General features: G+C 43.8%; 1 protein-coding gene across 1 annotated transcript in view; it reads left to right on the top strand.

The window, feature by feature from the left end:
• PXDC1 (PX domain containing 1) overlaps nucleotides 1–21,961 on the top strand; it is a 93,394-nt gene that overhangs the window by 61,285 nt on the left and 10,148 nt on the right. The window contains exon 4 of the mRNA XM_075585764.1: nucleotides 20,203–20,314. Coding sequence (XP_075441879.1) covers nucleotides 20,203–20,314 — 112 coding nt within the window. The remainder of the gene's footprint in view (nucleotides 1–20,202; nucleotides 20,315–21,961) is intronic.

Raw genomic sequence — 21,961 nt, 5'->3', positions numbered from 1 at the left:
AAAAGATCACTTGTGAGCACATTCACATGTCTTAGACAGGTCTGCAACCCTGCTTTTCACCATTATCACCTAGCATACAGTGCTTCAACTGCAGCAAGGTATTCTGAAAAATGACATGCAAATGAGCACACCGTGTCACCTTTTGCCTGAAATCAACACAACAGGGTTCCATGTAAAAATGGATTTCAGGGAAAAGGTGACACGGTGTGCTTATTTGCATGTAATTTCCCAGAATCACTTGCTGCAGTGGAAGCACTGTATGCTAGGTGATAATGGTGAAAGGCTGGGTTGCAGACATTTAAGACATGTGAATGTGCTCACAAGTTATCTTCTTATTTGCTATATATATATATATATATATATATAAAACATATATTAGTACAGATGCTATTAAAGCTTGCAACATTTTGAAATGTAATAATTTTCAAGTGTTTGAATGTATCTATAATTCTATTACCGTAGGCTTGTGGCCCTTCTACTCCTAAATTTGGAGATCTATATGTAGTTGAAGAGCCCTGTCCTAGTAATTTAATGTAAAACAATATATATGTATGTATATATCCTTGTAGTTTTTGGGTGTGCAAAATCAGTTACAGTGCCTCCAACTACAGATGGGCGAACTTGATGATGTCCAACCTGCGATTATTCGCACAAGTTTCGTCAATCTTTGCAAACCCACGAACGTTTATCTGCACAGTTTTTATATACAAATCTGCACAAAATCCTCCTGAAGCCTCAATTTCACGTTCGTAGAAAAAAAATGAAGTTATTCTGCAACCATTTTCATTTAGAAAGTTTGCACACACTAATTAATAATAAAAAAAAAAGAAGAACAGCAAGGCATTTCGCTGCCGCGAAGATGAAAGTTCGGGCAACAGAAGTTGGCACGGGACAGAAAATAGCGGCAGATTGTTACAGACAGCACAGTCATCTATGCTGTGCTTACCTGCATGTGTTCACAGTTTATCCAGTTATTTCTGGAGAGAACTTGGATTGACAAAGCGCCTATGCGAAACGTGCGTCGGGATTTCCCGATGACATCAACTCTGTCAGAGTTCTTCTGTCTATTCAGACAGCGACCGGCGGCTCTCCGGAGCCACGAGCAGCGCACAGGGCCATTGGCAGGGTATCTGAAAATGCTCCGAGACCGGCCTGTGCATTTCAACACTGTAGCATTATTATGATCTTACACAGACTAAGGGTGTTCTTTACCCCCTCCGACCCCTGTCCTCTCCACTTTCCCTTATTGCAAGGCTTAGATGAGTGCAGAAATTAGCTGCATCAAATAGTTGATTATCCGGTGCAGCATTGCACTGGCGCTGTTTCTATTGTCTCTCCTTCACTGCACTTAGTCTGCCTCGTACAGCTCATTGAGACACATCAGCATCACTAGTCTATGAACTGTGCTACTTTGTGTATCTGATACATTGTGGGCAATCTGCTCACCTACACTCCCCTCTTTTTTCCCCTGAGATTTACTACAAAGGAATCAATCATTGATAGATACTGTGTTGCTGATACACTGTGAGTAATTGACTACTGGACTGAGTGTTGTACAGAATGGTTGTGCAAATATTGCAGCGTTGTAAATATGTTACCTTTGTGTGTGATCCCTCAGTCTTTTAGTTTGTGTAAATAGCACCATATTAAAGATTTTTTACTTTAACATTCTTATATACTCACTTCTACTACTCAATTAGGGGACTAGTTAACCCTTTGCGCACCATATTGACCATTACTGAGATACACCATGTGAATCACATCCTGTGATTCATTGCATAATCATTTTTTGGTTCTACCGTAACTGATTTTATACTAGGCTCCTGTGATTCTTGTCAACACAGGACTAGTATAATCCTTTGATGTATTTATTTTAAACATAATTTTCATTAATTACTATACTATTACTAACTACGTTGGTTAGAGTTTATAAAATTGTTTTTTCCCTCTCTCTTTGGAGGGCATACTTTCTTTTTTGTTATATTCATTAATAATATTGCCCCATTTGCTAATTGCACATATATCCCAGGTCCCCCTCTGGGCTCCCTCTCGGTCCTCGGTCCTCAGTGTTTCCCCGCTTACCTCCGCTTCAGCGGGGGAACCACAGGTGTGTGTGGAGAGATGCCGAGGTGCCGCCGGAGTGGCAGGCGACCTGGCACAGTAGTGGAGAGCGTGGCGGCAGTCAGGGAGCGCTCCGGTGCTCCGGAGGGTCCACGGTGGGATGCCAATAGCGCACCGCCATGTTTTACATAGCCGCGTATGGGCTGTGTGAATTTGCACGTGCGCAGTGTCTCCAGGGTGCGGCAGCCATTGTCAGAGGCGCGCGCATGCACCAGAGATGGGGACAGCATCGGGCATTGTGAGAGGCTCCGCGGGGACTACATGTCCCATCATGCACAGGGGTTGCAGGAACACGTGAGACCCAACAGCCAATAGGGCTCAGAGCTTCCCCTGCACAAAGTAGATAGAATTGGCGCGCTTCAACCACGCTATGGAGTTGGAGCCAGGACAGAGAAGGGGAAGGTAGGGTCTGAGTGTCAGTGGCACTCAGACTAGGCCAGAGTACCCCCTTTAGGTCCCAGATAGGCCCCACTTAAGTGAGATTGTGGTTGCTTCAGGATAGGCCCTAGATAGGGTCGTTTCCCCATTTACTGAGTAGTGTCAGGGACACAGAGGAAGATGCTGCGCGGTGATTGCGACTTGTGGTCTTGGACCAGACCACCTTTGTACAGAGACTCTTAAAGGTGGGACCCTCCTACCGGAGACCACCCAACTCAGAGGCGGAAACCATCACGGAAGGTCATGTCGCTGGATCAGTGGATTCCCATCGCTAAGTTGGCCACACCGAGTACTGGAGTACTCGGCAGGTACCTCACAAAGTGCACCAACAACTCATGGGGTAGCGCTACTCCCTACACTCTTGGGTGGGCCCGGACATTGTGGCAAAAGGATATCAGGGTATTGATTCCTAGCACCTAATGTACTTTGGGGACACTCATTGGTGATACAGAGTTGGGGTTGTTACACTGTGTGGTACAGGGCACTGTTTATGGTTCATGGTAAAGGTTGTTATTATATATACAGACGTGTGTGTATTACTGGTATTGTTCCTGGGAGGGGCTTATCCTGCTGCGTCAGGATCCCTGTCAGGTGGAGGTGCTGCATTGAGGTGGACATCTGATCACCCCAGGCTCCCAGTGGCGGAGGCTCTGGCCTTTTGTGAGCCTATAGGTAACGGCAGTACCGGTAGACTCTTTAGTAAGGGGAAAGAGGGCTACACACAAAAGTAAGTAAGCCAAAGATATATGTCAGTGTCATGTTTCATCCACTGATATTAATCAGATAAAGAACACTAGTTATTGATAAACACTTTTTTTGTGTTTATGAATAGCAGCAATCACTCCCTGATGCCTATATGAGTTTAACACGTATAATGTTAGCATCTCCTGCATCACGTGCTCATGGCGCCAATGATGACATGAAAAAAAGAGGTCTCTTCAGTCCATCTCTAGCCAGATCGTGTTCAGTGCTCCTTGGGAACTGAACGCGATCTCCCCTAGAAAAAACATGACTTCATCGGGCCCCTGGAGTACCAGAGCCCATGATGTGGTGGCTATACTATGGAGCACTCAAAGTGCTAATCTCTAGCTTCAAAAGTTAGCGTGGTAATCTTAAGGTCGTGATTATACTGTACCAGAAATTGCCGGCAACTGGAAAACAAATGGCTGAAATCCGATGAATGTGTACATACCAGCACGCCACCTGGAGCTGCAAGGTGGCAGTCTCCTGAAGAGACTTTCAAAATTATTATTGGCCGTGTTATGTGAGCGGTTCAGCCAATGGGGGCGAACTGCTCACGGCCACGCCTCCGCCTCCTCTCCTGCCTCCTCTCCTGCCTCCTCTCCTGTCTCCTCTCCTGTCTCCTCTTCTGCAATAATCAAGATGCCGCTCGGTGGCAGCGCAGGGTGACATCACCGGATCACGCTGCCACTCAGCGGCATCTGAGGCCTACGTCTGCACTAGGCTGTATTTCTTATCCTCAGAGCTACAGTCTCACCTTCTCTCCCTCCATTGCATTAATCTCTCTTCCCCTTTCTTCTACCACTTCTAAGGCCTCGGCCAGGGTGGCGCTGGGCGATCTGAAACACATTGAGGCAATGTGTGTGGCCAGCGTTAGCAAGCGCCTGCGCCTGCTCGGCGCTTAGGCACGTTCTATAGTGCCGGGCGCGTGCTACGCCATGCGCGCGCATGGATTTTTAGTTGGCTGGCGTCAGTCAATCATTCTATAGAAGGGCCGCGCGCGCACGGCAGGGAGAGGGGAGCCAACAGACAGCAGTGAGGATGAGGAAATTCATCTTTTTGCGCCGCTGCCTGCGCTCAAATGTATGTATGTGTATGTGTGTATGTATGTATGCATGTATGCGTGTTTGTATGGATGTGTGCGTGTGTAAATAATTGCAGAAGTAAAAAAAAAAAATATTTATTAAAGTTTTTTTTCTTTAAAAAATCTTATCTAGGACTTACTTTCACTCACACAACCCATGCACACATATACTCATACATACACATACACACACATATACACACATATACCTTACCTGCAGCTCCCGGCACTATATACACCAAAAGCATACGGCATGTGCACGGGCGTTCGCATAGGAACGCACGGCCGCATGCTGTATATTACAGCCCTTAGATGCTTGCAGAGCAAGCAAATTCGATTTTGCCGCTCGCAAGCGTGTCACGTGAGTGGTTCGCCCAATGAGGGCGAACCAGCTTTGTGACATTGTAGCCGCGCCGCCAGACCATTGTAGCTGGCCACGAATCACCCGGCCGAGCAGGGCGCAGTGCACGAGCACCAGCTCCCTGCCTGGCCGCAGCCTAACACTTTAATCTCTCTTTGAGTCTGGCTCCCCCATCTCCTTTTTGTTCACTCCAGCGTACATCTGTGTTGCCCAAAGGCGCACAGCCTGATGGGGCCCTCCCAAGAACTGCTCCCCTCTGCACAGGACCAGCGTGCTAAGGGTTAACATGTGCTTGATCTTTGTTGAATCAGCAACCCCACCCACTGGAATGTTAATGAGCCAAGGGGGCAAAGAAAAGATCTTTTTGTTCACTCCAGCGTACATCTGCGTTGCCCCAAAGGCGTACAGCCTTTGGCGCAGCCGAAGGGCAGCCAAAGGGCGTGAGCCGTTTGCTGATGTTAGTTGATGTTAAAGCTGCTCTATCTAAGCCCTTTATCCCCTGTACCAAAATTTCCTACTTTATCTGTCCATGAAATGTTTGTGAAGTGACTGTATAACCCTGTTCTTTTATTGTAACCATGTATTTTTTTTATAACTCTGTGCCCAGGACATACTTGAAAACGAGAGGTATCTCTCAATGTATTACTTCCTGGTAAAACATTTTTATAAATAAAATAAATCTCACTCACTCACTCTGAGTTTAGATCTAAATGCTTGTTAAAGGACATGGCTGTTTCAAGGTAATGGGGTCAGTGTATATATAGGGTGACCAAATGTCCCGGTTTAGCCAGGACAGTCCCGTTTTTTTAAGGTCTGTCCCGGCTGCCCGACATTCTTGAAAATGTCCCGTTTTTTTCTGACTGTCCCGGTTTTGACCATCAGAGAGGGGGGGGGGGGCAGCAGAGAGCAGAGAATGCTGGCAGAGAGGAGAGCAGGAGGAGAGCGTGGAGCCCCAGCAGTGAGACCCGGAAGTGAGTCAGTGTCTGCTGCCAGGGCTCAAGATAGCTTTCCTCCCACCCATGCTCCACAACAGTTACAGGTAGGGTGATGAATGGGGAGAGAGAACACACACACACACACACACACACACACACACACACACACACACACACACACTCTCTCTCTTTCTATAGGGAGAATGACAGAATGGGGGGAGGGAAAGAGACACAGCATGGGGAGAGAGACACAGCATGGGGAGAGAGACACAGCATGGGGAGAGAGACACAGAATGGGGGGAGAGAGAGACATACACAGCATGGGGAGAGAAACAGACACAGAATGGGGGTAGAGAGACAAAGAATGGAGAAAGGTAGAGAGACAGCATGGGGAGAGATAAACAGCATGGGGAGAGATAAACAGCATGGGAAGAGACACAGCATGGGGAGAGATAAACAGCATGGGAAGAGACACTGCATGGGGAGAGAGACAGCATGGGGAGAGAAACACAGCATGGGGAGGGAGACAGCATGGGGAGAGAGACACAGCATGGGGAGAGAGACACAGCACGGGGAGAGAGGCAGGCACAGAATGGGGAGAGAGAGACACAGAGAATGGGGAAGAGAGAGACACAGAGAATGGGGGAGAGAGAGACACAAAGAATGGGAGAGAGAAAGATACACAGAATGGGGGAGAGAGACAGAGAATGGGGAGAGGGACAGAATGGGAAGGGTGGAACGAGAATGTTGGGATGGGGGGAGAGAGAGAGAATGGAGGGATGGGGGAGAATGGAGGAATGGGGGTAGAGAATGGAGGGATGGGGAGAGAGAATGGAGGGATGTGGGGAGAGAGAGAGGATGGAGGAAGGGAGAGAATGGAAGGATGGGGGGGAGAGAGAGAATGGAGAAGGGGGAGAGAGAATGGAGGGTTGGGGGAAAAGAGAATGGAGGGATGGGGGAGAGAGAGAATTGAGGGATGGGGAGAGAGAGTATGGAGGGATGGGGGGAGAGAGAATGGAGGGATGTGGGGAAGAGAGAGAATGGAGGGACGGGGGTAGTGATAATGGAGGGATGGGTGGAGAGAGAGAATGGAGGGATGGGGGAAGAGAGAGAATGGAGGGATGGGGGGAGAAAGAATGGAGGGATGGGAGGGAGAGAGATAATGGAGGGATGGGGGGGGGAGAGAGAGAATGGACGGATGGGGGAGAGAGAATGGAGGGATTGGGGGTGGGGGGATAGAGGGAAAATGGAGGGATGGGGGGTGGGGAGACAGAGAGAGAATGGAGGGATGGGGGGAAGAGAGAATGGAGGGATGGGGAAGAGAGAATGGAGGGATGGGGGAGAGAGAAGGGGGGGATAGGGGAGAGAGAATGGAGGGATGGGGGGAGAGAATGGAGGGATGGGGGGAGAGAATGGAGTGATGGAGGGGAGAGAGAGAATGGTGGGATGGGAGGGAGAGAGAGAGAATGAAGGGATAACCAATACATGTCACTTTTAGTGGGCTATCCAGGATACCCCCCACCCCCCCATTTAAAGCTGCAGTTCAGTCAATATCCTGCATGTGTGTTTTTTTTAATAAATCAGTTCTGTAGTAAGAAAAAATACTTTTAGCATTTTCTGTTTAAAAAACAACAACTTTTAAAGACCAATTTTCTTGTATTCTATTTTAACAGCCATTTGCTAAGGCACTGCCCCTTCATGTCCTGTCACAAGCCCTGGCACACCCCTTGTCAGCCCTGCCCTCCCTCTAGCACATGTCAGTGCAGGAGTGCTCATGAATATTCATGAGTTTCCACTGACAGACAAGCAGAATATAAACAGATCCCTTCACTAATTATGTCACCAAATTTCGACCTATCAATACATGGAGAACGAATTGACCTGCAGCTATACAGTTCTTTAGGTAATTAGAGATTGCACACATAAAACTATTGAAGTAAAAAATTAAATTAAAAAAAAAAAAAAAACTGAACTGCAGCTTCAAGTTCTGTTTGAAGCCCAGAACAGACCCATGACAAGCCTGGACCTGTCATAAACCCAATATATTGTAATTTTAGACCCAACTTGTTGCACCATTAACCCCTGAAGCTCGAAATGGATTAAAATACATAATATCTCATGACATTATCATATCATGTATGATCATATCATTATCCTATCATGCATCATCATATGCAGGGCTTGACAAATCCGGTCGCCCGGGGCGACTTCCTTGTGGCCGCTGTTGACTGCTTACCTGCAGCGGTGTCCCCAGCGTCTCCCGGTCTTCTCCGCCTTGATCTTTAAAATCATGTTTTTCTGCTGCAGCACTATCCAAATGGTCGCGCGGCCTCTTCTGACATCGCGTTGCCATAGTAATGGGATGCTGCATGACGTTGTGAGGTCACGTAGCGCCACTTTTTGCGGCGCTTTGTGATGTCACAGCGTCCCGTTGCCATGACGCCGCGTGCCCATTTTGAATAGTGCTGCAGGAGAAAAACCTGATTTTAAAGGCGACAAGACAGCAGAAGGCCGGGAGACGCCGCCAGGACCCCACAACTGGACCTCGTCCCAGGTAAGTGTGGGGGGGGGGGCGAGTGACTTTATTTGGCGGGGGGGGGGGAGAGAGGCGAGTGGGTTTTGGCACAGTCTGTCAAGCCCTGATCATATAAGACTGTTTTTTGAAAAGGCAAACCTCTTTGTTTTTTTGTTTTCCGTGCCATTTGATGGGGCATTCCTCCACATTCCTGCAGCCCCCCCCCCCCCCCAACACCTAAACTTCCTTGTATCGTTCTCAGTGGCAGAAAGTCCTCCATAACGTCTTTGCTAGAACAACATGGCAGAAAGATAAAACTTTGATTGCAGTGCGATGGTCTCACTGCTAATAAAAAGAGAGGGGACACACTGCAGGTATGAGGAGAGGAAACAGCAGCCATAGAGCCTCTTGTAGACACTGGCAAACCTTAATACTAAAATAGTGAATGTCAGTAAATAAAGAGATTATTTTGGTAAAGAACTGGGTTTGTATGGCAGGCATAAGCGTACAGGGGTCCATGTTAAAATGGATTAGAAGCAAAAGGTGACACTGTGTGCTCATTTGCATGTAATTTCCAGAATCCCTAGCTGCAGTGGAAGCGCTGTATGCTAAGAGATAATGGGGAAATTCAGGGTTGCAGACCTTTCTAAGATGTGAATGTGCTCACAAGGGGTATTTATATTTGCTGTACCCGTAGGCCCAAATCTACAAAGCTCTTGCAAGTTAATAGACGTAATGCATTAACCTAACTTAATGGCACATTAACACTTAACGATGTATCTTCAAAGGACCATAACATCATGTTAAGTCATGCTTTCTAGAAATGACATGCAAATGAGGCATCATCATAACCTAACACAGAAGTCTGTTAAGATTAAATAGGGACTTAATGTTACATTGGTTAGGTCATATCTAAACTTAAGATAGGTCCATGAAGGGGCCAGAAAAAGATCCTATATTATGCACTCAGTGCGGGATAAAATAAATGGACTATATAATATTGTATTGTATTGTATGTCTTTATTTATATAGCGCCATTAATGTACATAGCGCGTCACAGTAGTAATACACATGGTAATCAAATAAATAACAGATAATATAAATAACAGATCATGGGAATAAGTGCTTTAGACATAAAAGTAACATTTCGGAAGAGGAGTCCCTGCCCGAGGAGCTTACAGTCTAATTGGTAGGTAGGGAGAACGTACAGAGACAGTAGGAGGGAGTTCTGATAAGTGCGTCTGCAGGGGGCCAAGCTTATGTATCATGTGTTCAGAATATCCACAGTGCTTCTTTAAGCAAGTGTGTCTTAAGGTGGATAGAGAGGGTGCTAGTCGGGTACTGAGGGGTAGGGCATTCCAGAGGTGTGGGGCAGTCAGTGAAAAAGGATTAAGGCGGGAGAGGGCTTTAGATACAAAAGGGGTAGAAAGAAGACATCCTTGAGAAGAACGCAAGAGTCTGGATGGTGCATAACGAGAAATTAGGGATGAGATGTAAGGAGGGGCAGAAGAATGTAAAGCTTTAAAAGTGAGGAGAAGAATGGAGTGTGAGATGCGGGATTTGATCGGAAGCCAGGAGAGTGATTTCATGAGGGGAGATGCTGAGACAGATCTAGGAAAGAGTAGAGTGATTCTGGCAGCAGCATTTAGGATAGATTGTAGGGGAGACAGGTGTCTCCCCTACAATCTATCCTACTTGTTCACTTGTGTATATATCATTTTGATGCTATTAAAGTTTTATTATTTTTCCTTTTAGTCCTATGTGGACATATATTTGGTGTATGTCAAAGTATCTCAGCTATGGGTACTGACCCCCTTGTAGAGAAATTTAGTTCTCATGGGCTAATAGTCCATTAATTTTTATCCCACACCGAGTGAATCATATAGGACCTTTTCTGGCCCCTTCTTGGGACCTACCTTGATAAAATATATATATTTTCCTATTTGCACCGTGTTATACATAATACATTTATTATTTGCGTATTAGGTAGAGCGGTTAGGTCACCATCACTTTTAGGTCACCATACTATTTTCATTTCATATCATTGCCATCTAAACTGCAGACAGACAAAGAGAGATTTTACAGGGTCTGGTTGCGTATAGCACTATCGTTAGACATCAATTAACTAACATAGTGCCTTTTCCCATTGTTATTTCCCTCTCATCTCTTTCCTCAGTGAATATAATGTCTGTTCATATGTTGGGTAACGTTATGAGCTTTGTGGATCTTGCCCTATATGTGTTAAGCACAAAGTTGACGTTAGGCTGAGTTTTATTTTTAAAGCAGCAATACTACATCCCCCTTTTTTTATTTCTCTTTTCTTATTTTTATATGTAAAGCATGTGACATACTAAGCTGGCAATTGTTTGGTGCTCGTGTTCTAAATCTGTAAAATTCCTGATTGTGGGCCTAACATAATGGCCGCTTCAGTCAATGTATCTCAGCAGCTACAATGTATCTTATATTACTAAGGTATCATATATTGTAACAGTTTAAGCTCAAACTGCATTGGCAACAAATTATCCCAAACAGGAAAGTGCTATAAAATATCTTGCACTGCTGGGGAGGTGGGATAAAACCTGCTATAGAAATCAAAGGATGCTTTAAAACTAATTCAAGATGTGTTTAAAAAAAAAAAAAAAAAAAACATGTAAGATTTCACATATTTTGCTGCTTTGAGAGTCCTGCAAAGCATTGCTGGGTAGGTAAGCTTTCTCCATACCTTATCAGATAATTTGCTCTTAAAAATGACAATGTGTACAGTATGAAAGTTTTTCTCCAGTTAGTCACAAGTATAAAAATGTATTGAGTGCTACACATATATTGTATTGTATGTCTTTATTTATATAGCGCCATTAATGTACATAGCGCATCACAGCAGTAATACAAGTGGTAATCCAATAAATAACAGGTAATATAAATAACAGATCATGGGAATAAGTGCTTTAGACATTAAGGAAGAGGAGTCCCTGCTCCGAGGAGCTTACAGTCTAATTGGTAGGTAGGGAGAACGTACAGAGACAGTAGGAGGGAGTTCTGGTAAGTGCATCTGCAGGGTGCCAAGCTTTATGTGCCATGTGTTCAGAATAGCCACAGTCCTATTCATATGCTTCTTTAAGCAAGTGTGTCTTAAGGTGGGTCTTAAAGGTGGATAGAGAGGGTGCTAGTCGGGTACTGAGGGGAAGGGCATTCCAGAGGTGAGGGGCAGTCAATGAAAAAGGTTTAAGGCGGGAGAGGGCTTTAGATACAAAGGGGGTAGAAAGAAGACATCCTTGAGAAGAACGCAAGAGTCTGGATGGTGCATAACGAGAAATTAGGGCTGAGATGTAAGGAGGGGCAGAAGAGTGTAAAGCTTTAAAAGTGAGGAGAAGAATGGAGTGTGAGATGCGGGATTTGATCGGAAGCCAGGAGAGGGATTTCATGAGGGGAGATGCTGAGACAGATCTAGGAAAGAGTAGAGTGATTCTGGCAGCAGCGTTAAGGATAGATTGTAGGGGAGACAGGTGAGAGGCAGGAAGGCCGGACAGCAGGAGGTTACAGTAATCAAGACGGGAGAGAATGAGGGCCTGAGTCAGAGTTTTAGCAGTCGAGCAACAGAGGAAAGGGCGTATCTTTGTTATATTGCGGAGGAAAAAGCGACAGGTTTTAGAAATGTTTTGAATGTGAGGGGCAAATGTGAGAGAGGAGTCGAGTGTGACCCCAAGGCAGCGTGCTTGGGCTACTGGGTGAATGATCGTAGTTCCAACAGTAATGTGGAAGGAGGTAGTAGGGCCAGGTTTGGGAGGAAGTATGAGGAGCTCTGTTTTAGCCATGTTGAGTTTAAGGCGGCGGAGGGCCATCCAGGATGATATAGCAGAGAGACATTCAGAAACTTTGGTTTGTACAGTAGGTGTAAGGTCGGGTGTTGAGAAATATATTTGTGTGTCGTCAGCATAGAGGTGATAATTACATATTTGATATTATGATATACACATATTTTAATGTAAAATGAATTAAGACTTTGATTTTTTTTTTAAACCCTCTAGTAGTTTTTGTAATAACTACTACAAAATAAGTGCCTTTTATCATTTTCTTTTTAACTTCATTGCTTGTATAATTGTGCCACCTACAGGTTCGATCTGTTTGTAGTTTGTCAACTCCGCAGTCTCTACCCTATACTGTAGTTCAAATAACTTGATACGCACTTCTTATTTGACAGGCAAATACACACAGTTTTTTTTTTTGTTTTTTTTAAGTAGCAGACCAAGCAATAGCCTACATGTGTGTGTTTTTTTTTAAAATAAATCAGTTCTGTACTATGAGAAAATACTTGTAGCATTTTTTTCAAAACAATTCTGAATTACATGTTTAAAGTATTATAATATAGCAAGCCTTTTTTGTTTCTATAGCAACCATTTGCAAAGTCACTTCTTCTGAAACGGGCTCTGGCACACCCCTTTTTGAGCCCTGACCTCTCTCTAGCAGCGCAGAACTCAAGTATGACTTCCTGGTCAGATGATCTTCCCCACAGAACTTTGTCATTAATATGCAAATGATTTCCACTGACTGCAGAATACTCCTCTGCAACCATTTAGTGAACCCTTGAGCCAAATCTTCGCCGGTCAATCACAGGAGAACAGATCAATCAGCAAATTAGCTAATTACTTATCTTTGTGTGGATTGCATTGATGCATATATTTAAGGGGGGGGGGGACAGCAGCTTGGACTGCTGCTTTAAAATGTAAATTCTGGACTTTAGTTAGGCAATAGCTTGCTATAAGGATAATACAGATCCAGCAGACATTATTGCACCAGTTAACACAATGCATTGTGTTAATGCTGGCACGTTATTTAAAAGTAGTGCTATTAAAAACAATGGTTAACGAGTAAATTAAAAGGTGTGTTAACGCATTATTTTGTCTGTTACTTCGCGTTAATGTGGGCAATAACGTCTGTTACATCTGTATATGCTTAGTGCACATCCTTAGCTTATCAATGTGAACCTAATAATTGTCCTTAGTTTTTCAGTTGCCTTTGCACAGTGATAACCTTCTCTCAGGCACAGTGCTTCCTCTCCAAGTCACTAGGGATTATTCATTAAGGAGCGATAGCGCTGATTCAAGACTACCCCACAGAATTTCCCATTCAAGTCAATGGGAGCTTTGGGGCAGCACTGCCCAATCGGCACAATCATACTTCAATGAATTATTCCTACTGTATTTACCATTGTTTGTCAGTCTTTGTCCATTTATAAAAAAAAAACAGAGAGAGGTAGAACCCCAAGGAGAGCACTCTACCAATGTGTAGCCAAAATGTATCAGAACCTAGTAAGGTGGGTGAGTAATGAATTAATTAAAACCAGAAACTTTAATTGAGTCTTAACTCTAAATATAAAATAATATGGGGAACACTATAGGTCAAGTAATATACTAATGATAGCCAGTGTACAGTGAATTAATTGTCCATTTATACCAATGTTTCTCAGTCTGACCCTCAGTGTATTTCAGCCACATCAGAGTAAATGAATGCCTTAGTGAGTCCGCGTGTGCTCTTTGCTGACAAGTGAGTGGAATCTTGGTTGGTTCTCTCCTAAATAGGGTATGGATTGAGTCTACTGAGTATAAGCTAAACAACCACCACTGCAGACTCAGCAGCTGTAAACATCTGGTTACTAGACTTTAAATACAGGCTACATCCTTTTTTTAATTTTTTGTTGTAACCTCAAAATGTCCAAAAATACATGTTAACAGTATAGCATTTGTTCAAAATGCAAACTCAAATTAACGAGATCTCCCCGTTTTCTTCTCATAAGTTAGGCATTAGCGGCTTAGCCATTAAAGTAAGTATCACATATGGTACTAATTTCTCAGCTTCGTCTTGAGGAACAGCACAAACCTGTCAACCTGTCTCAATTTCATTTTAAAAAAAAATGAAGGCGATCAGTGTAAACCTTTCTTTAGAAGTATGGAGAGAAAAAAAATGAATGTTTTATTGCTGTGATCTGGGCCATGGCATTTAGATTTAATTAGGTTGCTTAAACACCTTTTTTTTTAAAGTCCAATTAGAGTTATTACTATCTACAAAGATCATACCTTCAGCCAATGTAGACGTGCACATTATTTGTAATGTAAAGGTTACTACTCGCACACCATCTAAATATTACTGTGTATGTAAGGCGGTGACATCATGTTCTGCAGGGAAGGATAATGGAGATTAAGTGTCTAAAACTCCAATTAGTTATTATTATTATTATTATTATTATTATTACTATTATTATATACTGAATGGTAAGAGAGTTCTGTTCTGGTGACCATACAGTATAAAAAGGACGACTGACTGAATCATATGCATTTTAAAGTTGTTTTAATCATATCCATCTTTGGAAGGAGGTATATTGCAATTGTTTGTAGAAGAATGATCAAAAAGCAAGGGAATACTGGACAATATTCTGTGATAGTTGATATACCAGTTGTCTCAAATGCACCACTGGATGGCACCATACATCAGAGAATTGCCATTTTACCTAAAATGTGCAACAACCCCAGTGCTGCCAGAGGGGTAAGCAACATGTTGATTTCCTTTGGGTTCTCTTTTTATTCCGTTGCTGAAATGGCATTAAAAAGTAGTAGTTCTGAGTGAGATTGAAAAAAAAAAAAAACCTCTTTATTTAGAATTTTATAGAATATACTAAACAGAAAAAAAAAAGGTAAAAGGGGAAGGGAACTAGGCAGCCTGGTAGTAATCGGATCAAACTAAACTTCTAGGTAAGTTGTAAGTTATTGAGATTGCCTCAAAAAAGAGGGGGAATTGGTTGGTGTGAGACTCCCTCATTGAATTGGAACCAAAATTCCCAGGTCAGTGTAAAATGACTTTGTGTGTCTCTGGGAAGACTCGTTAGCTTCTCCATGACCATTACTCTCCCTATGGATCTCTTATGTTACCGGAGAAGGTTTTTTAACATCATGCTCTTGATGTCTCATGTTTGTGGAAAATAAGTTTTGTAGTATATTTGTCTGAACTTGGGATGCGTGGACAATAAAAATATCGATGGGTCAAGAGGACTCTAAATATGAATGATCAGTAGACAGGGTCAGACTGGCCCACTGTTGAACCTCCGGCATAGCAGGGCCACCGACATTTGGATGTCAGAGGCCCAGGGAAGGAAGGGGCTAAATAGCCGAGCTAAACAGCCGCACAGAGGGGAGCCCCAGTCTGATAATGGTATCTGCGAACTCTACATAAATGACCACAGATACTGTAGAACAAAGGATATAGTTTCATAAGACCCTCTTACACACAGTGAGTATGGTATTCCTGCAACAACCCAGAATATACCAACACATGGTTCTGGGACTTGTAAGTCTTACTTTGCACACTGATTCCAATAAATCGATAGAATCTGAATTCAAATTAACACTCGAATAAGTGGAATATTATAAATATGTCTCGGCATACAATTTTAACAGTACAGTAAAGCAGAATAGAGTAATGTTTGGGAGTAATCATTAACTATGTATCAAATGCTTTGCTGCAAATTTGGGAAAACTGAGCCAGATTTATAAAAATTTAAATACTATTGAAAGAAATTGTTTTTTTTCCCCTTTGATAAGTATTTTTTGTTCTGCAGTTTTGTTGCAAAGATAATTTTGTACATGATCTGTAAAACAAAAAGTGAAGCACCGAAACCTAATACTCTCGTGTCTCACTAAATTACATAGATATAAATATATATACTTCCCAGCTCCTCGTTGAGACGCAGCTCCATATTCAGACTATACAAAAAGCCTGCGCAAAAGGTATCCAATGTGGTAAATCCGGTCACGAAAAAACTGGGGTATTTTAAATGGATCAAAGACCCTCTCTGCAGTGGATGTCGTTACTTATTCCATACCAAGGGAAAGATCCTCAGCACATACGGAAAAGAGAAATAAAAGAGAAAAAGAGAACATGGCGTAAGACCATTTACTAATCAAAATCAGTAAAAAAAATACATTTCACTCACAAGTGTAGGTGAGTATAAAACCTTTAGAGCGTATAGAGATCGACCCGGAGAGAGATGGGAGAGCTGTATTTGGGAAGCACCGAGGATTCCTTCTACATGGCGAATGACCGTCCATGTGATGATCGGGGAGCCAGCAGAGGTGATTGTGGTGATTGTGGGAGCAGAGAGTGGAGCACCGGGAGAATAGCGAAACCTCATCCGCACCCACAGAAAGCACAGGATGACCTTTTAACGGTCTAAAGGCTTTATTCTCCCCTACACTTGTGAGTGAAATGTATGAGTTTGTTACTTATTTTTATCAGTAAATGGTTTTACGCTATGTTCTCTATTTCTCATCTCCATATGTGCTGAGGATCTCTCCCTTAGTATAGAATAAGTGATGTTATCCACTGCAGAGACTGGTTTTGACCCATTTAATATACCCCACTTTTTTCCGCTCTCGGATTTACCACCTTGGATACCACAATGACCTGTAACTGTAATATATATATATATATATAGCAACTGTAAATATTCCTGTATATTCATTTGCATGTCTTAGACAGGTCTGCAACCCTGTCTTTCACCATTATCACCCAGCAAACAGCACTTCCACTGCAGCAAGGGATTCTGGGAAATGACATGCAAATGAGCACACAGTGCCACTTTTTATCTCATGCTCACATTACATGAGCAACCCTTAGCCAATACATGCTGCTTTAAACACAGCTTTTAAGCAAGGACTTGGGAGATGCAAAGTCAGTTAACCCACTCACAGACGTGTTTCAACCTTGATGGGTCTCATCAGTGTGAGGTTGGCTTACTGACATTTGCTCAAATGAGATAAGAGTAGGTAATCACCACGACTATTAAGGTTATGGTGGGTAACCTTAACCTTAATAGTCGTGGTATATATATATATATATATATATATTTATATATACACAGTGCTTGACAAATCACCCAAAAATCTCGCCGAACCAAAAAATCTACTCGCCACCTAGCCCCGCCCCACCAAAAAGAGAAATTGAACAAATTCCTAGTAAGAACAACATTAGTTTTAGACATAAGTTTATTTATTGTATTACAGTTATACTTTACTACAATTAGTCCTTGTTACGTGTGTGTGTGTGTGTGACTAGTTTCCTGCACCCATTAACCAGTGTCTGGATGCCCCCGCTTCACAATATCTAAAGCAGCAATCCCACCTGGGATCTTACCTGCTCCGCAGTCCCTCAATGTCCAGGTACCTCATTCCCGCAATGTTATAAGTTGGAGGGGATGTGTTCCCTACCTATCTTCTGGGTTAGGGGGGATTCCAATGTCTCCTGTCTGAAGCTTGAGTCAGATCTGGAAGAAAGCAGTATAGGTTATTTCATTGTAGGTATAGGGCAGTTAAGATATACAGGGTAAATAAGATAATAAAAGGGGAGGGAGACAGAGAGGGGAGGGAGACAGGGAGACAGAGAGGGAGAGAGACAGGGAGGGGAGAGAGACAGGGAGACAGAGAGGGGAGAGACAGGGAGACAGAGAGGAGAGATAGACAGGGAGACAGAGAGGGGGGAGAGAGACAGAGAGGGGAGAGAGACAGAGAGGAGATTGACTGACGGGGGGGTGACTGACTGACTGGGGGAGTGACTGACTGACTGGGGGGGTGACTGACTAGGTGGGGGTGACTGACTGACTAGGTGGGGGGTGACTGATTGGGGGGTACCTCTGGTGTCCTACACACACACACACACACTCTCCCATGCACACACTCTCCCATGCAAACACTCAAACATTCTCCCACACACACACCCTCTCATACACACACACGCACACACACACACTCACTCTCTCTCTCTCTCTACACACACAGGGGGGGAGTAGAGAGGAAAGGCTGCGACCAGAACCACCACCACTGCCCCCCGCGCAAATGTCCTGCCCAGCGGGGGCGCCGGGACGGGGAGAGGAACACCCCCGCTCCCACCTCCCACCCCGCGCGGGTAGTGGGAGCGCTGGGGACAGAGAGGAACACCCCCGCTTCCACCTTCCGCGCGGGCAGCGGGAGCACCGGGGACGGGGAGGAACACCCCTGCTACCACCTCCCGCCTCGCGCGGGCAGCAGGAGCGCAGGGGTCCGCATGGGGGCAGCGGGATGCAATGAAGCAATGGAGTACTAACCAGTTGAAGCTGAAAGGAAGACTGATATGCCTGCGTGGCCTTATATAGAGCCTGGCTGAAAAAAATCTTGGCAGCCCGCCAAGTCCCATCAAGCGAATCAGTTTTTTTTTTTAACAATTCATAGAACCGCGTGTGCTACACAGCCATTATCGCCACGGGGGTAAATCTGTTTGCCCATGGTGACCGGGCAACCGGATTTGTCGAGCGATATATATATATATATAGATAGATATATATATCCTACATCTGTCTATATATTCATATATATATGGTGGCATTATGGTAAATAGTAAGGATATATTGGGATGGTAATTCTCAAACAATCCTGCTACCTCCTTCCACATTACTATTGGAAATACGATCATTCACTCAGTAGCCCAAGCACGCTGCCTAGGGGTCACACTCGATTCCTCTCTCTCATTCTCCTCTCATATTCAAAACATTTCTAAAACTTGTCGCTTTTTCCTCCGCAATATCACAAAGATACGCCCTTTCCTCTGTTACTCGACTGCTAAAACTCTGAATCAGGCTCTCATTCTCTCACGTCTCGATTACTGTAACCTCCTGCTGTCCGGCCTTCCTGCCTCTCACCTGTCTCCCCTACAATCTATTCTAAACGCTGCTGCCAGAATCACTCTACTCTTTCCAAAATCTGTCTCCGCATCTCCCCTCATGAAATCCCTCTCCTGGTTTCCGATCAAATCTCTTATCTCACACTCAATTCTCCTCCTCACTTTTAAAGCTTTACATTCTTCTGCCCCTCCTTACATCTCAGCCATAATTTCTCGCTATGCACCATCCCGACTCTTGCGTTCTTCTCAAGGATGTCTTCTTTCTACCCCCTTTGTATCTAAAGCTCTCTCCCGCCTTGAACCTTTCTCACTTTCTGCCCCGCACTTCTGGAATGTCCGTTCCCTCAATACCCGACTAGCACCCTCTCTATCCACCTTTAAGACCCACCTTAAGACACATCTGCTTAAAGAAGCATATGAATAGCACTGGATACTCCTGGACACATAATACATAACGCTTGGCCCCCTGCAGACGCACTTACTAGAATTCCCTCCTGCTGTCTCTGTACGTTCTCCCTACCTACCAATTAGATTGTAAGCTCCTCGGAGCAGGGACTCCTCTTCCTTAATGTTACTTTTATGTCTGAAGCACTTATTCCCATGACCTGTTATTTATATTATTTGTTATTTATATGATATGTATTACTACTGTGAATCCCTATGTACATTTATGGTGCTATATAAATAAAGACATACAATACAATACAATCCTTACACATTTCTAGCTAAACTATTCTTTGACATATCTGCAGAGCTTTGTGGCAGAGATTGTGGAAAAAATGAGTTTTTGTGTTATTGGAACTGTTCATCAGCCAGGTGTTCTGTTTTAAAGTCTGTGTAGGAGCCAGGATTTTAGCAATCAAAGCTTTGAATGAATCCGAAAGCCTTCTTCATGCACTTCAAAAGTATGGTAACTCGCAACGAGAGGGTTTCAGTGGGACTATGGGTGTAGAGAGTACTTCCCGACTTGCACTGATCATAATTCTCATATCATACGTGCTGACCTTGGCCCCCTGCAGATGCACTTATCAGAGCACCCTCCTGTCTGTAAGTTCTCCCCTACTTACCACTTAGATTGTAAGTTCTTCAGGGCAGGGACTCTTTTTCCCAATGTTACTTTTATGCCTGAGGCGCTTATTCTCATTATGTGTTATATTACTGTGACATGTATTACTGCTATGAAGCGCTATGTTTCTTTTTCTATAGGTTTATCCATATACAGTATTTTTCTGCTTTTTGATTGAAGTACCAGAGTCTTGTGGTTTTTGAGATACTGGATGTTAAACTTCTGCTTCTTCTTTCTTTTTAGAAATCATGCGTTCAAATGGATTTTGTTTAGCGAACACAGAAACTATAGTCATCGACCACAGCCTTCCCCATGTAAAAGATCCCGATATGGATGTAGATTCATCGGATCATGTGTAAGTATATTGCATCTCATCGCAATTACAATGATTCTCTTTGCTGTCATCTTGCCATGCTATAACCTTGCCAGTCCATTTCCCATCAATGACCTTCTGTTGGCATCCCTTTGCATTTCTCAGTGAAAGAGGAGAGTAATTGTTCATCTCGCTTTTTGCCAAAACGCCCCCTGGCAATTTGATGATTATCAGAGTGGGAAGTTGTTATACATTTGCATATAATAAAAAGCACAACTTGCCTATATCCTATAGCTAGAGTCCAAACTCTAAAACATTAAGAGTGTTTTTCACTTTTATAAAACAGTGTACAGAAAATAAAAATATCACTTGGTGAGCACATTCATAAGTCTCAAACAGTTCTGCAACCCTGCCATTCCACATTATCTCCTAGCATACAGTGCTTCCACTGCAGCTAGGGATTCTGGGAAAAGGCATGCAATGAGCACACAGTGTCACCTTTTCACCTTTCCTGTTATTAAACAGTGGAACCCTTAAAACCTTTTTCTGATTTTGAAAAACCCCAGCTCAGCAATCTTATGCACCTAATATTTAATAACTGTACTAGGGACTATGTGTGTGTGTGTGTGCGTGTGTGTGTGCGTGTGTGTGTGTGTGTGTGTATATATATATATATATATCTATATAAACTGACAGAGTGCAAACAGGCACAGAGTGAATAAAATGTGCTGCACAATACCAGTGAAATGAATGTGTTAAACACAGATGGTACTCAAAACAGTGAATGACGACCTACAGTACTCACATTAGGAGGGTTGGATTCAAACAATAAATTAATCCTTAACAGTAACTTGGTAATGGATATGCAATGATGATCATGATGAATACATGAAAAAACAAAATTCAAGAGAGAAGGGCATAGTGTGATACTGTATTGAATTAAAATACACAAGGCTGTACAGGTTACACTCACAATTAGCCCACAGGCAAAGCACAGATAGCCCACAAAGTCCTCCTCTCTGTGCTGTGGATGCACGAGTCCTCAGTTTCAGAATTGTGGTGTGTATAGTTGGGAAGTGTCGGTAGGGGATGTTTTGATGCCTGAGATCCATAGTTCGTCCGCCGTACCATCTCACCTGTTCTGTCCCGAGCTGCGTGTCCGCAGACAAAAATCTCAAATAGAATCGAACACATATTATAAATGTACATTTTGGTTTACCCTTAACTGTACATCTATTAGTCAACAAACTGTCCTAGGGTGCCTGCCCTAGCTACTCTAGATCCTAACTTAACTATATATAGCGGGGTACTCCCATGCTACTATTCTACCCAATGGGCTAGCAGTAAACCCTGGTATTTACAGGCTTGCCAGTAGTTGGTAAGGGGTTTCCCCTGCACCTTTGGTACTGCACTTGAGTGACAGCAGGGGGTGGTACATCCTGTTGTAGTTGGGACAATGGGGGCCTGCCTTCTGGCTGTACGTAAGGGCAGGACCGCCCTAAATTTGGAGGTTGTTCCTTCCCTCTGAGGAAGGCAGGTCACACGTCTGGGAGCCTGAGATTGGGGCCTACCCATGTGCTCTTCCCTGCGGGGACGAGTGAGTGTGATTATACCTCTGCCTTGCTAGAGAGGTTGGGAAGAGTTGGGACGGCTGCAGGTGCCCTTGGCCTGTAGTGACTGTCCAGAGAC

The sequence above is a fragment of the Ascaphus truei genome, chromosome 2, assembly GCF_040206685.1.
Source record: "Ascaphus truei isolate aAscTru1 chromosome 2, aAscTru1.hap1, whole genome shotgun sequence".
NCBI lineage: Eukaryota > Metazoa > Chordata > Amphibia > Anura > Ascaphidae > Ascaphus > Ascaphus truei.
Note: the sequence above shows the minus strand (reverse complement) of the source record. Positions and strands in the feature narration are given on the sequence as shown.